This window comes from Vicia villosa, linkage group LG3, assembly GCF_029867415.1.
Source record: "Vicia villosa cultivar HV-30 ecotype Madison, WI linkage group LG3, Vvil1.0, whole genome shotgun sequence".
Classification (NCBI taxonomy): domain Eukaryota; kingdom Viridiplantae; phylum Streptophyta; class Magnoliopsida; order Fabales; family Fabaceae; genus Vicia; species Vicia villosa.
The window spans coordinates 13,150,895-13,167,694 of record NC_081182.1 but is presented as its reverse complement, the minus strand read 5'-3'; the positions used below and the strand labels follow the sequence as shown (position 1 = coordinate 13,167,694).

Here is a 16,800-nt window from a genome sequence, read left to right as displayed (position 1 = left end):
TCCAAAAAGTGGCTTGAGACATGATATGATACAATTATCTTATCCTATCTATTTTGCGCACTAAACGGACATCGAAATCTTTGACAATTTGGTTAAAAAATATTTTATTATATATATTTTTATAATTATGTTGCTAGATTGCGTAATTTGGTTTGTGATTATTGAGAATATTTCAAGTCTCACATTGGTTGAAGATAGAATATTGAAAGAGTTTATATAGAATGACACCTCTCACCTTACAAACTGGTTTTATAAGAATGAGTTAGGTCAAACTCTAACATGGTTCAGCCTATCGATCAGACCATGGACCGCCCACCGTTTAAATCTACGCACTAAACTCAAAAGAGTGTTAGACGTGAAGAGATGTATTAGGAATATCTCAAACTCTACATTGGTTAAAGATAAAGCATTAAAAGAATTTATATAGAGTGACATATTTCACCTTACAAATTGAGTTTTTAAGGATGACTTAATAAATGCATTTTGAAATTATTTAAAGACTAGCATATTTACTTTTATTTTTAACTATTTAAATATATTATTAATAACAATTATATAATATATTATATTATATTTCTTGACATTATTGAAAAACATTAAATTTCATTTAATTTGCTAGAGTCAGTTCAATGGTAAGAATTTGATTTTGTAACTTTTGAGGAATATGTTCAAATTTTTTCTAGAGAGAACATATAAAGTGGTTTTAATGTTTATTGATTTTAATAATAATTTTTCATTTCTGAAATTTATTAAAAAAAACTCAATTAGTTTAGTTGGGCTAATGTGGTAGACTTTGTATGTGGGCTTTCTATGATGGATAAATAGGCCCATATTTTGACATAATAAGTACCCTATTTTTAGTGACTATGCAATAGTTTTGCCTCATTTGCACACAAAATATTGCAGAATAGAATAGAGATTGCTCTGAAGAAAATCACAAAAGGAACTCTTTATTCAGGTAATCCTAAATTTATACTTTTTATAATCAACATGATTCGTTCATGTTGTTGCAATTTAATATTAGATTAAAAACTGTATGAGATTGAGTTAAATTTTTTATCTATGTCTTTTGTATGAGTTATAATATATCAATCAAATTCCAATTTTACATATTACTTCATTTTCAATTTTCATGTTGTAATATAAATTTGTTGATTGAATTTTATAAGAGATAGGCTATATAATACAATAATCCATGGTTTTTTAAAGCAAAGCAATCATAATCATAGTTAGTTCTCATGTTCATTTTTATTAAATATCTTATTAAATTGTTGAAACATTTTATGATGATACAACATAAATTGTTTTCGTAAATAAAAATGTTGAAATTTAAGTGTGATTGTAGCACTTTTCTTGCTTTTACTTTTTATTTAATTTTAATATTTTCAATTTGTTCTCTTTTATTATTATTATTTTTATTTAAAAATAGAAAAAGGAAAAAAAAGTATTATTAGTTAATAAACATCATACATATGTCGCTAAAGGTATTCAGTTTTTCAATTTTGAATTTATAAAATAAAATATTTGACTAACATTAAAATTTCAGTCAAAAGTATTCTTTTTTGAGAAAAAATAGATCTTGAATTTTAAAGTTTAACATTTAATTAACCATATACTATATTATTAAAAAACATTATTATTTTCTTGTCAATTAAAAAATAATACCAACATTTATCAATAAAAATATAGCCTCTCCAGAGCACAACTATAATTGCAGACAAAAGTGAAAATTAAAAAAAAAAGTTTTTTTTACAAATTTATTCATATAAAAAATACTATAATAAATACTACATAAAAAACAAAAACGGTGGGAAGTGTTATGGTTGGTTGAATCTTTGACCATTAGAAATAGCTTTAAAAAAATTATTTATTTATTTATTTTTATTTTGACGAATCAATTCACTTCATTTGAAAATTGAAATTCTAAGTCACTTTCAAAAAGTAACAGTGTCACATTTACCGTGGTCAAATTCACGTTTTTACCGCATTTTACTCTTATTAGTTAAATTTGTTAATTGTTGCTTAAATGTCACTTATCGTAAACAGTGATTAAAGCAAAAGTTATAATAATGACAGTTTACGTCGGTATAATGATGTAATTTTCACACTTTAATCACTTTAATTAATCTAATTAGTTTAATTAACCTTTGAGTGATTAAACTAAAAGAGTAGTAGTATATTCCAAAACGAAAGAGATCATGTGATCTGTCTCTCGCTGGAGCCATTTCTGTCCGTTAACAATAAGATTCCATTTTTTTATTTTCAATTATTATTGTCTTTTTAGAAAAGTTAAATTAAATATTATTATAATTTCTTTTTTTATAATAAAATAATACTAGTATTTAATATTATTAAATAGTAAGATATTTTTTAAAAGTGAAGAAGTTGCCGATTATGGAAGAAGAACATAAGACCAAACAAGACGATTACTTCTTCTCAGAACTCGGAAAAGTGATTATTTGAAAAGTGATTTTCAAAAGTGATTTTTTTCGAACTGTATTTTCTTCGATCTGTATTTTCAGGTAGTTTATTCAATTAAGTGATTATGAATTTAAGTTACTTTTTCACCTCTTGTTATTGTTACTACTGTGATTATATTATATATGTATATGTGTATGTGTATCTATATGTGTATATATATATATTCTCCATCAAGCTCAACCTCACGAGTCTTATTCTCAACTACCAGAGTTTTCTTCTCATACACTACACTGTTAGTTGGTTGGATGCGTTATAGTAATTTACTGTATAATCAAAGCCGTTTTTTTCTGTCATACTCACTCTCTTTCACTCTCTCTGATACTGTTTTTTGCTTTGTGATTTTTTTTGTATAATTATAGATTTGTGTGTGTGGCTTGAAGGTGAATCAGTGTGAGAATAATCAACTCAAGCAAAATGAAAGGTGCGGTTTTTGTTGCAATTGCTGCTTCCATCGGGAATTTTCTTCAGGGTTGGGATAATGCTACCATTGCTGGTAATAATCTTTTTTTTTTCTTTGATTCTTTTAACTTGTTGTTTATAGATTTGATTAGATGGTTGGTGATTACAATTTACAAGGTTTTCTTTGAATTATGTTTATTTGTTTACAGATTAGATTAGATGGCTAGTAGTTATGATCCAGGCTAAAATGAATTTTATATTTGAATCATTGATCTTTGTTTGTAACGTTAAATGATTTAATTTGCTGCTTTTGTATCTGGTGAATCGGATCTAGGACATGTCTGGATTCACTTATTTGCCTTTATTTACTGACATAAGCACTTATGAGTCGGATTAATATAAGCTATAAGCTTATGAGTCCACCTTATAGCTTATGTAAAAACAGTTCAACCTCATTTTATTTTTTGGGTCTTAGTATGAATCCACCTTGTACATAAGCACTTATATGATATAAGCACTGAATTAAGCTATTAATTCGAATAGGGTCTTAGTATGGTTCAATTTAACTAGCAAAGTGTTTCAGCAGGTATTGTATGGTGTGAATTGCTTATTGAATGCTTATTTTTTCGTGTTTGTTTGTAGGTTCGATTCTTTACATTAAGAAAGACCTTGCCTTGCAAACAACAATGGAAGGGCTTGTGGTGGCCATGTCTCTGATTGGAGCTACTGTCATTACCACTTGCTCTGGTCCCATCTCAGATTGGCTTGGTCGGAGACCAATGTTGATAATCTCATCCGTGCTGTATTTCTTGGGTAGTTTGGTGATGTTATGGTCTCCTAATGTTTATGTGTTGTGCTTAGCAAGGCTGCTTGATGGATTTGGGATTGGCCTTGCCGTAACTCTTGTTCCGGTTTATATATCGGAGACTGCTCCCTCCGATATAAGGGGATCGTTGAATACACTTCCTCAGTTCAGTGGTTCTGGAGGCATGTTTTTATCGTATTGTATGGTTTTTGGAATGTCATTGAGTGCCTCACCTAGCTGGAGAGTAATGCTCGGGGTTCTTGCTATTCCTTCTCTCTTCTATTTTTTATTGACATTATTTTTCTTGCCCGAGTCTCCTCGATGGCTCGTGAGTAAAGGAAAGATGCTCGAAGCTAAAAAGGTTCTCCAAAAATTACGCGGCCAGGAAGATGTATCAGGTAATGTTACTATATCTAAACCAATTTTCATTCATTTGAAGGACAGTGTCTGTTAATCTGTTTATGTAATGTTGGGTTCATGCTTATTTAATTTCAAACAAATGTTAAATTGTTAATTGAAAGTATGCACTTAATTGAACTTTGATCAAGCTATAGCACTTAATTGTATTGATGATTTATCTGCTAAAACTCAGAATTAGAAACAAAGTTTAGATGGAACCCCCTTTAGGGATTATTCCCATCATGTATTTTGTATTCTAAAATGCCGTTCATTTCTTCACACATTCTCTTTTTGCGCCTTTTTATTGTTAATTTGATATCATATATCATTTTATGAATTCACACAGGCGAGATGGCATTGCTGGTTGAAGGTCTCGGGATTGGAGGTGATGCATCTATAGAAGAGTACATAATAGGCCCAGATGATGAGGTGGTGGATGGTCATGAACCAACAACAGATAAAGACAAGGTCCGGTTATATGGATCTCAAGCAGGCCTCTCTTGGTTAGCAAAACCTGTAGCTAGACAGGGTTCTGTGGGTCTTGTGTCGCGCCATGGAAGCCTTGCCATGGATCCTCTTGTGACCTTATTTGGCAGTGTTCATGAGAAGCTTCCCGAGTCAGGAAGCATGAGAAGTGCTTTGTTTCCGACTTTTGGAAGCATGTTCAGCACGGCTGATCCTCATATTAAAAATGAAAATTGGGATGAAGAGAGCCTACAAAGAGAAGGTGATGAGTACATGTCAGACGGTGCTGCCGGGGGCTCTGATGATGATTTGCATAGTCCTTTAATCTCACGTCAAACAACCAGCCTTGAAAAAGACATGCCGCCTCCTCTTTCCCATGACAGTATGCTGAATAGCATGAGACGCAACAGTAGTCTCATGCAAGGGACAGGTGAGCCAGTTGGTAGTACCGGGATTGGTGGTGGTTGGCAGCTTGCATGGAAATGGTCTGGTAAAGGCGAGGATGGAAAAAAGAAAGGAGAGTTTAAAAGGATTTATTTGCACGGGGAGGGAGTTTCTGGATCTCGACGTGGATCCATGGTATCAATATCTGGTGAAGGTGACTTTGTCCAGGCCGCTGCCTTGGTTAGCCAACCCGCACTTTACTCTAAGGAGCTAATGGGTGAACAACCAGTTGGACCTGCAATGGTTCACCCATCTAAGACTGCTTCAAATGGGCCCATTTGGCAAGCTCTCCTTGAACCAGGGGTCAAGCATGCATTGTTTGTTGGGATGGGAATTCAACTTCTTCAGCAGGTAATGTGTACTTACTATTCGTAAACATCTGAAATTGGAGGTGTCTTTTCCAGGTAATGTCTAACACTAAATTCTTCTTGTTTATGCAGTTTTCGGGGATAAATGGAGTTCTATATTACACTCCTCAAATCCTTGAAGAAGCCGGTGTTGCAGTACTTCTTGCAGATTTGGGTCTTAGCTCAACATCCTCGTCTTTTCTTATAAGTGCTGTCACAACCTTGTTGATGCTTCCTTCTATAGGCTTAGCCATGAGGCTTATGGATGTCACTGGCAGAAGGTACGTTACTACTTGTCACAATTAGTTTTACAAAATTAATTTCATTCAGAAACACATTTGTTAAACTCTAACCCAATCTGTATCATTTGCAGACAGTTACTACTTGTCACAATTCCGGTGCTGATAGTGTCACTCGTTATATTGGTCCTTGGAAGCGTAATAAATTTTGGCAGTGTTGTCCATGCAGCGATCTCAACTATATGCGTCGTGGTTTACTTTTGCTTCTTTGTTATGGGTTATGGACCAATTCCAAACATCCTCTGCGCAGAGATCTTTCCCACTAGAGTGCGTGGGCTCTGCATTGCTATCTGTGCGCTAGTGTTCTGGATTGGAGACATCATCGTCACATACTCACTACCTGTGATGCTCAGTTCATTAGGACTGTCCGGTGTCTTTGGCGTTTACGCAGTTGTGTGTTGCATCTCTTGGGTATTTGTGTATCTGAAGGTTCCGGAAACAAAAGGCATGCCCCTTGAAGTCATATCTGAATTCTTTTCTGTCGGTACAAAGAAAGCGGAAGCTGCGAAAGACGAGTGACATGATTTGTTATATATACTTGTGTAATTTTAGTTGGCAAAGCCACCATCTCTGGTATTTATAGATTTTGCTTGTCTTAAGTTTGTGATAAGGTGGATATCTTCAAGCTCAAATATTATTCTTTCATATAAAGTTTTGCAATTCAAAATTGGAAATAGCCTTCTGGTTTTTCAAGTGAATGTGGTGCTTGTTTAAATTTGTTGAGCTTTCTTAGTTAACATTATAATTCAAAAATTTATAATAATCTATTTCAACTGAGTCGGGTGCATGTTTAAAGTGTTTAATACTGAATGGTCACACTATTGATCATTAATTGAAGAAGAAAAAGAAGAAATGTGATGGTAGTTGTTAGCAATTATAGGGGTTCATACTAATCTTTAAAGGTCTTAACTAGTAAGATATATGTCAGCCACTACAAGTCACACAATTGTTGACATGGACCAGGTAGGCTGTCCAGTCTGAATCACAAATCTATAATGTGTTGTTGTAATTGACTTAACTACTGGATAACAAATGTTATGTTTGGTCTGGTGTTGGTGACATATATGAGCTTTTCAATAAGTCTTCTATATGGTTATGGGCTTTCGAGTTTAGTACAATCTGAGGAAAATTTGAGGCATTTCTGAATTGGTGTTAAAGATGGTGTGGAAGCCAGCATTCGTGATTCTGAAAGTATGTCAAAGATTTATTTTCTTTGACACAAGTGTATGCTTGCTCTGCATCTAAACTCTAGACCAAAGAAGAATTTTAGGTTAGATCCTTATTCTAAAATTGTTCTGAAGGAAAATTTTAATACTCTTGATTTCAACCTACTCATTACTTATAAGAATAACATCGTCTACATAAACCGGAGATGTGTTAAAGGAAGTGTCATCTCCAGTTCTAAGAATATGATTTCTCCAGTAATAGAGGTAAATAACATGATTCAATTTATAAAAATAAAGGAATTTAGGAATGTGAGAATGAAATAATAATGCCTCGATTACATTTAAATATGCCTATGATTTCTCTCAACAATAGAACTTTATTGAGGTGTCTCAAGAAGTTTGATGGATCAACGTATAGATAAATAATATGACGGAATAGTGAATGAGGTATCTTAATTGATATGTGTTAGTTGAATTGGATATAAACTGCTAATTTAGGGTTAAGTATTCAGTGGCAATATTTATTTATATTTATATATCAATGTAAACAAGTTGTTGATATTTCTAAATTAACTATATATATATATATATATATATATATATATATATATATATATATATATATATATATATATATATATATATATATATATATATATATATATATATATATAGGAGGATATGATGATTAAATGGTCTAGAAGGGAGGTTGAATAGATTAATACCCTTAAACCATATTTAAAAATATTCTCTTTTACAGAACTAAAGTTTAATAAAAGGATGCATAGATGGCAAAGAGAAGCAAAACATAACGGATAATTTCAAAGACTATATGTTTCAATGTCTATCAAAGCTACACGATACAATCAAAATCAATATAATTGAGATACATGAAGTTGCTTTGATAAGAAATTCCACAATGATCATAACTTAATTTTGTGCAAAACTCAAAATTGATCTTAAGGTTGAATAATCTAAAACTAAAAGTCTTTAAATTATAATAAGGAGGATAGAATAATTAACGAACTAAATACATCACAGACCTAAACTTATATCATAAAACAATATAAGCAAGACAAAGATAGATAATATGATATTTTATAAGATAAACTAATTAATAGCATACAATATTGTGTGGAAATGTATACACAAGATTTATAGTGGTTCACCTCATACGCCCTCGCTAGAGTATAATCCACTCGTATCCGAAAGAACCATATCATGTAACCGTACTCGTAGCTCCAGTTGTCTGGTGCTACGGTACTTCTGGCCTCATTAGAAACAAGATGATTCTCAAAATTATCAAACAAAGCATCCATATCCCTCCGTTTCACCGTCGGAGGAGCAAATACACTAGGATCCCGAAGAATGGTCTGGGTGAACCCGAACTAACGCGTCACCCGCTCAGGTATATAAGCAAGCCAACCAACCCGTAAACAACGCAACCTCGTCAAATGGTATCGTCACACGGTGGTCGACGTATGAACAAAAGTGTATGTCCTCATGCACTAGCTGGTCAATGTACACTCAGAACAACTCTATTGCCTTATTCCCTCGGAGAGGGTCGTATGCGCAGGCACGCAGCTTATCTTCAATATAACCTGTAGCAAGTGACCAACCCGAGATGCGGGGGAAGTGTTGTAGGATCCATCCCTGAAATAGGAAAATTAAATAGTTAGTTCCGGATTCAAAATAGTTAACTAAAGCCACACAGACAAAGATGTTACACCGCCACGAGTGACATGCTACCGGTCATCTACTTCATATTCAACTTAATTTCTTCATCCGACTTTGTATACAAGCAAACCAAGCAAGCAGCCCCACAGTTCCACTGGTGGATCATCTCAAAATCATCAAAATACTGCAGGTACATGATATCGGTGTAAGTGGCACTAGTGTCCATAAAAATCTGTGTGCCAATAAGATACAAAAGGTATGCTCTCATAGCAAACCTCCTGTGAATGGTAACCTACTCGGGACCACCATCAGCCTCTCGTGCACGCCTTATCTCATTTGTGAACACCTGACCCAAATAACTATACCTGACGTGGCAACAACGGGTTTTATCAATCTCTCCCAGGGCACTCTGAGGGGTAACTCCCAACTTCTCAACCAACATATCCAACACCTTCTCTTTATCAATCCTCTTATGATCCAAGAATGTCCATCTAATTGGAAGATGCAACAGATTCACGATGTCGTCGAGTGTGATCTTCATCTCACCATGTGGTAGGTGAAACGACGACGTCTAATGGTGGCACCTCTCAACGAAAGCGTTAATCATACCCCAATTGACCATGTTGTATCCACACTGAGCCAAATATTTCAACCCTGTAAGTTGTACAAGCTCATCAAACCATGACTCAACAAGGGGTACAAGTCTACTGATCTTCTGCCCATGGTTAATGACCTTTAGTGTATCACGTTCATGCATAAATATTTTGAAGGATTTAATCAACAAACCAAAATTCATAATTCATAATAAAATTCATAACAAAAATGTAATAGAAATCAAAATTCAAAATTCATACCTGTCTGTCTCAGATATATCTAGCAACACGGTCTGGACAAAGAAGAAGAAGGGATAAATCAGACGGTCCTCCTCCAAAAGCCCGAGGCACCGCATGTGCAACCTGTGTAGGTGTGGGCTCAGGTGTCGCCTCATGAGCCGGCTCAGGTGCCTGGGATGACTAAGGAGCCGCCTCAGGTGTCGTCTGGGAATGAGGCAATGATGGAGGTTGTGGCTGGGCCTCTGGTGTCGCCTAAGAACCAGACATCTCTCCCGTCTCAAATGCACTCAGTGGAGAAGTGCGTCTGCGGGAGGATGGGGGACGAAGACGTATGAATTGGAGAATCCCGCCTATTGCGGGAGGACATCATAGTAGGACTAGAAGCGGGATTACCATAGGCTAAAGCTGTAGGAGGTGCATCTGGTACGACCTGTCCAGATGCAAGAGGAGGCTGGGTTTCCTGACTCCTTTCTCTCCGCACAGAAGCATGTTGTGCAACCCTATTGAGCCTCAATCGAGATGGTCTCTCAATCATTGCTCCTGCAGAAGTACGAAAAAAATGTTAACTTAAGGACCGATGTTCAAAACAGAGTGGAAAACAAATAGATACAAAAACCGGAAATGCACTTGCGGTTTTATTCTTGCTAAAATCGGAAATGCATTTCCGGTTTCAGTTGCGATTACAGAAATACGTTAATGGCTTCCCTGCCCCCAAATGAGTTCACAAAAATCCCATTAATCATGAAAATGACATTGCCAACAGCTTTCTAATGATTCCTAATATTGATAACAAACTACAAAATCCGAATTTCTAACATAAATCACACATTTGAGTGGATTTTATATAAACTCTAAAAAGTTCAAAAACAACTTAGTTGATTGATTGTGGTTGATTTTCCTGATTGATTGTGGTTGGATGCTTGAGAGACTGATGCTTGATGATTTCTAATAACTTGGGTTGTAAATGTGGTTGATTTGATGAAAATGACATTGAGAGAGTTTTGGTGTGTTTTTTTGTTTTGAAAGTGATACTGTAATGGGAGGAGAAGAGACACGCCTTTTTGTTAGTCCACAAACCGGAAATACATTTACGGTTCTAAACCGTAGTTATATTTTCGATAATTACCCAACTCTTCCAACCTAATTCATATCTAACAAGGTGCAAACCGAAAATATATTTCTGATTTCTAAAAATATTTTTAGAATTTCGCGTGGTACACTATAGAAAAACATAGGGTAGAATAAGAAATCCTCTAAATGAATCCATCCAAAGTGTACTATTGATTGGGGTCTTCAATATTGTCAATCTATCATATTAAAAATAAGCCCACTCGACATTACAAATGAAAATATAACTTATTTCATGTCAATGGAATTATTAACTCTCTGGTTTGCTCATCATGTTTAATTAGCTTATGTCAACCGATTTATTAAATGGGATATCTTAAAAGCCCATCGTGTTTGAGTAACCATTTTCTGATATACCAACCAATATAGAAATAAAAGAAACAAATTTGCTACTCTTAACCAACATTGATGTTTAACTATCATCTCAATTTAAAAATGTTGCTTGTACTGCTCAAAGGGCACCTGGCCAAGCAAAAGCTATTGAAGTAGATAACAAAAACAATATTAAGCTTTCGCAAGTACACCAAATATATCTCATCTTTAATGGAATTTATTCAGTATAATATCTAGTTTTAAAGTTGATGAAAACATTATGTGATGATTAAATGGCAATGGCTGTAGATTATGTGATTAATTTGATTCGATACTGGTTGCAATTGAAAGACACTATCGACCTTCTTCATTATACATTTTAAAGTAAGCACATCTATATATTTCAAGCATTATTGAATGTTGAAGAAAGGTTTTGAAGTTGAAGAATAAAAGCAAGGTTTTATTATCAATCTGATACTCCCTCTGTCCCATAATGAGTGACCAAGCACACTATTTCACACAAATTAAGAAAAGTGTAAAAAAGTAAGAGAGAGAATATCATTTTTACTATAGTACCCTTATTATGTAATGGGAATTGTGAACTTTTTATTAATTAGAGGGTAAAATTGGAAAAAGTGTATTGAAAATTGAAATGGTTTATTCATTTTGGGACATCATTTTATTTTATTTGGGTCACTCATTGTGGGACGGAGGGAGTACTATATTACCAGACGTGAAAAAAAAAACTGAGTGAATATCTTGGAATGTGTGGAGATCTAGTTTGGATTGGCTGAATATTTTGATTGTTTTTTCTAATGTTGGTAGTAATCACACTTACCAACTTGGAGAGATGTATATGTACAATAGAAAAAGATTCTGTCTAAGGATTAGGGGTGGCAAAACGGGCCGCCCGCCCCGCCCCGCCCCGTGCCCGCCTAAAGCCCGCCAAAAAGCGAGCGGGGCGAGCAAGCCCGCCAAGTAAAATGGGCATGAAAATCATGCCCGCCCCGCCAAGGTGGCGGGTTGGCGGGCGGCGGGCTTGCCCGCCTATTTTATTTATTTATTTTCTTTTATTTTTTTAATATATTAATAGACTTTTTTTGCCTTTCAATTAAATTTTTCACTTATTTTTTAGAACAGTTTTTTTATAAAGCATCTTTTAAATAAATTTTACCTAAAAAAATATTGCATATATTTACAAATAAATGTATAAAATAAAACCATTTAAAATTTGAATGACTAGAATTAACTAAATAAGGGCGGGATTAAGGCGAAACGAACTTAACAAATAGATGAGTCGGGCTTTAGCGGGCGGCGGGTTTTGGCGGGCGAGCTTAGGCGGGCGGCGGGTTTTGGCGGGGCGGTCTTTGGTGGGCGGCGGGCCCAAAACCTCAACCCAACCCGCCAATTATTGGCGGGGCGCGGGTCGGCCCGGCGGGCCACCGCCCGTTTTGCCACCCCTACTAAGGATGGTGAAATTCAATGAAAGTCATATTTAGTTTTATACACTATGATAGAGTATCAAATTTTATTAAGTTAGAATTTTAAATTAGTTGATATTATTTAGTTGGGCTTTTGTTGGACTTTTAGTTATGATCCACGGTTAGCACTACTTATATACTCTCATGGAGAGATTTATGATCATCAAAGAAATCAAAGAAATGAAATGGAGAGATTTATGATCATCAAAGAAATCAAAGAAATGAAATGAAGTATAATTTTTTTAATTAATTTATTTTATGCTTCCTAGTATTCTATTTAGCATCCTAACGCACTTCTTTACTATTTATTGTGCCACATCATGTTCATGATGAAAAATATGAAGTAATGTACCAAGTACTTGGGTTCGAGTGGTAAATGAGTTTTTGTTATGGAACGAAGGTTCGAGAAATATCGAATTCGATTTTTGATGGGAACAATGTTTGGCTAGTGCCCGTACCTCTCCGCATAAGTTCTGGATTACTAGGACCTCATTCTTCTAAGAACCAAAGTGCAAAAGAAAAAAATGAAGTAATGTGCAATCATTTTACGAAATCCTCTTAGATACTTCCATATTAAATAGGAGAGAAGTGCTTTAGTAAGAAATCTTAGTAATACATAGTCCCCAAGCATGATACCTATAAGTGCAAAGTGATTTAAAGACAATGCTTGAAGATCCCAACCAATTTAAAGTCAACCAAATGGTCCATAGCCCCTAAAGCACGAGGCTTTTAATGGCAAAGCGTTTAAGATGGAAAGAAGTAAACAGGTTCACATTCCCTCAAGCACAAGGCTTATATGGGCGAAGTGGTTTAAGCCAAAAGATATGACACTTCATATTCCCTCAAGTATGAGGTGTGAAAAAGGTCTAAGTGATTGAGAGAAAACCCTATTAGTCCAACATCCCTTAGGTGTGAGGCATGCAAGGTGCATAATGTTTAATAACGAGTCTCTAACATAATCTTTGAGGCATGTATATATATATATATATATATATATATATATATATATATATATATATATATATATATATATATATATATATATATATATATATATATTCCCTCTAACGTAGTACCAAGATTGTAACACAGTGCGGTTTAAGGAAGCATGTCATTTCTTAAAGTGAACATCTCAATTGCGCCTTAGTGAACCCCTCTTCCATGATAAATGTAACAGATAACTCAATGTGTAGCTTAAAAGGAGTGATCGAGCAATTGGGGATTTGGAAGATGTGAATGGCTTTGACGATAGATTTGGAAAAAAACTTACGACTTTAATTTGATGAAACTCTTGCAAATATCCATTACAACAATCATTTTTCTTACAATAGTTGGAGACCATGACAGTATACAAATGTTGATGGAGGAGTTAGAGAGACTGGAGACTTTATGGACACAAATTAGATTGGATAGGGCGAGGAAGACGACGAGATTGAGGTTAGCATAACCAATAGATTATTCATATATTTTCAGCGTTGCGTTAACTCACTCACCTCACTCTGATACTTCCATTTCTCCCCTTCATTCCGCTTATTGATGTTGAGTCCATTGGTAATGGCATGAATGAAATTAATTTTGGCATCATTGCAAATGGTTGAATGAAACTCGTCAATGAAGTTCCATCGCAGGTGGGATCTTTGGAGTTTCTACCCGGTGACGGTTTCTTCTTTTAAATGTTGTTTTGTTACTCTACGTCACAACTTGGCCTTTTTTCCATGATCAAAAGGGAATGTAGAGGAAATGAAAATATAGAGTATTAAACTTCAGATCGATATAAGTTTTATTGGTCTCCACGGTGAATACCAAATGTACTTGCAAAACGTACATCGTATATAACTCTACTAGTTGTGGACCTAGTAAAGCCTCAATATAAATTAATTGTGAATTAACTAGTCCTTTGTCCCTTCTGCGTGTTTACATATGTATCTTAGTCTCTCATCTTTGTCATGGTAATTTCCCTTTATGGTTATTTGATGGTCTTGTCTTCTTGTCTCGTCATGGCTATCATTGTCATTAACTTCCCATTAGAACCTTTGTCCGAGTGTTTTAAAGTCTATCAATGGGAATGTTTCATGACTCATCGCTGAGTCAGTGAGGTTGGGTTTCTCTCCTGACCTCGAGTTGGGACAACCTTATGACTGAATGAGCTCGCCCACTTTTCATAGTTGCAAGCTCCGCCGATCTTACTCAATATCAGTCTGAGCTAGCCCATCTCCTTTTGAATACTCTCCAGGATCCTAGTGACCCCTATGTTTAGAGGGTGAGATTAATTGATGCTAAGAGGCGTATATTATTATGAATATATTGGTACAATCTAAATATTGATAACTATACCTACATTCATACAATAACAACAACAATCAAGCCTTATACAATTAAGTGTGGTCAACTACATGGATCACTCTCACCATAATGTTATATCTAGAGCGATGCTTCTATCCAAATCATTAATCTCAAGATAGTTTTTAATAACTTCTCTTATGATTTTTTTCAGGTCTTCCTCTACCTCTAGTTGTTCGACTCCTCTCAATCTGATCTACTATCATTACCACACAATCTATAGGTTTTCTCTCTACATGCACAAATCACCTAAGTTTATTTTCAATCATCTTTTCTACAATAGAAGATACCCTAACACTCTCTCTAATACTGTAATTTATAATCTTATCATGTATAGTTTTACCAAATATGCATGACAACATCACCATCTTTGCAACACTTACATTTTTCTCATGTTGATTTTTAATCGTCCAATATTTTTTCTCTTACAACATCACAGGTTTTACTACAGTCTGATAAAATTTTTCCTTCAGCTTGAATGATACATTTATATTACATAAAATCCTTAAAGCCCTCTTCCATTTCAGTCACCCGCTTGAATTCAATGGTTTACACCCCATTATATTTCTCCGTCATTTTGTATAGCGGACTCAAGATATTTAAACTGCGTGACTTGTGAGATGATATGGTCTCCAACTTTCACGTATAGGTTATAAACGCTTCTCTTTTTGTTAAACGTACATTCTATATGATATATCTTACTTCTACTTAGACGAATGTCATATATTTCTAAAATTTGTCTCCAAATTTGTAACATCCCATTTAAATCCTCTCTCAACTTTCCCAATAAAACTTTATGATCTAAAATATATGCATTTAAGTGTTAACTCTTAAATGTGTTCCCTAAATTCATTAAAAAAGAATAAGAGTTAAGGGTTGAACCTTAATTATTATAATCAATCACACAACTATAGTTTTTTTTGGAATAATAAACATTTACCTCCTGCCATATAGGTGAGATTCGGATTACCCCCTATTAATTATTATTTTTGGATTACCCCTTGAAATATGAAAAGTTATATAATTTACCCCCTAGAACCCCCTGCAAAGTTTTTTTTTCTTATTTACTCTCTAATTTTTCACTGTTTTTTACACGTTTAGAGGGTACCCTAAAAATACAAGGGATAATCCAAAAAAAATATTAATAGGGGATAACCCGAATCTCACCTATATAGCAGAGGATAAATGTTTATTATCCCTAATTTTTTTTATATAACCAATCACACAAATATAGTTGAGTTGAGTTAAGTGTTAAGTCAATAATACACATTAATACTTAGTGGCCACTGCGCACTAGCCAGTGAGTGACACTGCTCAGAGGCGGCATGACATGCCTTTAAAAAATCATGGAGGCGGCAACTTGCCGCTAAGTTTAATCACAACCTCAATTTCGTTTTTTTATCCTTTGCTTTTGCTTTCCTTTTCTTTTTATCTCTTATAAATGCGTTTAAGGGATAATAGCCATTTCTTTACACTAAATCTTGTCTGCTTAAACGATAATCATTCTTTGTCAATAAAGTGTAACTTTACTTCCATTTAAACTAATTTATCCCAAGTTTTAGGATCTTGGTATTCACATGCCTAAATTTTTAATTCTAAATGGGCGGCTTCTATGAAAAGCTCTTATGATACCGACAAGGGAAGTTTCTAGTATTGCTTGTGCTCATAGTTGAGGTGATGACCCAATTCATGTATAAATAAAAAATTAAGAAAAACTAATATTAATGCTCGAAACTAGTATTGCTTTGACCACATAGAACACTTTTTCATCACAGGACTTCATACTAAAGTTACCAATTCCAAATGCAACAGCAGGAACCTTCCAAAGGCCAAAAATGGGCAGACAAGTTACTCAGAAATAAATTTTTATCATTTCAATTTCTAATGGAATTCTTAGTGTCCTCCAAGAAAGAATCATATCTTGCTTCTTTTATAAAGGATAAATGGTCATATCAAAGTCAAGCTAACATCGTTTTCACATAAAGAAACATTTACAATACATTCTTTTTATCACATCATTTAATGCTATAAACTTGCTTTTATACAATGTCCTTATCACATCATTTAGTACTACAAATCTTACCTACATTCTTATTGCACATCTTTTGATTTCTTTTAATATTTAAATATAAAATATAATTTCTGATCATTTTTCTTTTGGGTGTTTGTCTGTCAAACTGTTGGCCAAAAATCAGATTCCAGAATCATAAGAGTAACAGCATCA

General features: G+C 34.4%; 1 protein-coding gene across 4 annotated transcripts; it reads left to right on the top strand.

Annotated features, from left to right (window-relative positions):
* Positions 1-2,366: 2,366 nt before the first annotated feature.
* LOC131660359 (monosaccharide-sensing protein 2) lies at positions 2,367-6,337 on the top strand. 4 transcript variants are annotated; one of them, XM_058929595.1, is made up of 6 exons: positions 2,367-2,522; positions 2,862-2,974; positions 3,523-4,083; positions 4,431-5,344; positions 5,434-5,621; positions 5,714-6,337. In XM_058929595.1, exons 2-6 carry the CDS (start codon positions 2,896-2,898, stop codon positions 6,156-6,158), a joined length of 2,187 nt encoding a protein of 728 aa, XP_058785578.1. In that variant the 5' UTR covers positions 2,367-2,522; positions 2,862-2,895; the 3' UTR covers positions 6,159-6,337. The 4 variants fall into 4 exon arrangements, with proteins under 4 accessions (XP_058785578.1, XP_058785576.1, XP_058785580.1 ...); XM_058929593.1 differs by having other exon boundaries at positions 2,841-2,974; XM_058929597.1 differs by lacking the exon at positions 2,367-2,522 and adding an exon at positions 2,695-2,713.
* Positions 6,338-16,800: the final 10,463 nt, after the last annotated feature.

Bases quoted from the DNA above. Each gene is read 5' to 3' on its own strand.
- LOC131660359 (XM_058929595.1), top strand. From the start codon at position 2,896: ATGAAAGGTGCGGTTTTTGTTGCAATTGCTGCTTCCATCGGGAATTTT. The intron at 5,345-5,433 runs GTAATGTGTACT...TTGTTTATGCAG, and splicing joins GAATTCAACTTCTTCAGCAG to TTTTCGGGGATAAATGGAGT. The intron at 5,622-5,713 runs GTACGTTACTAC...TATCATTTGCAG, and splicing joins ATGGATGTCACTGGCAGAAG to ACAGTTACTACTTGTCACAA.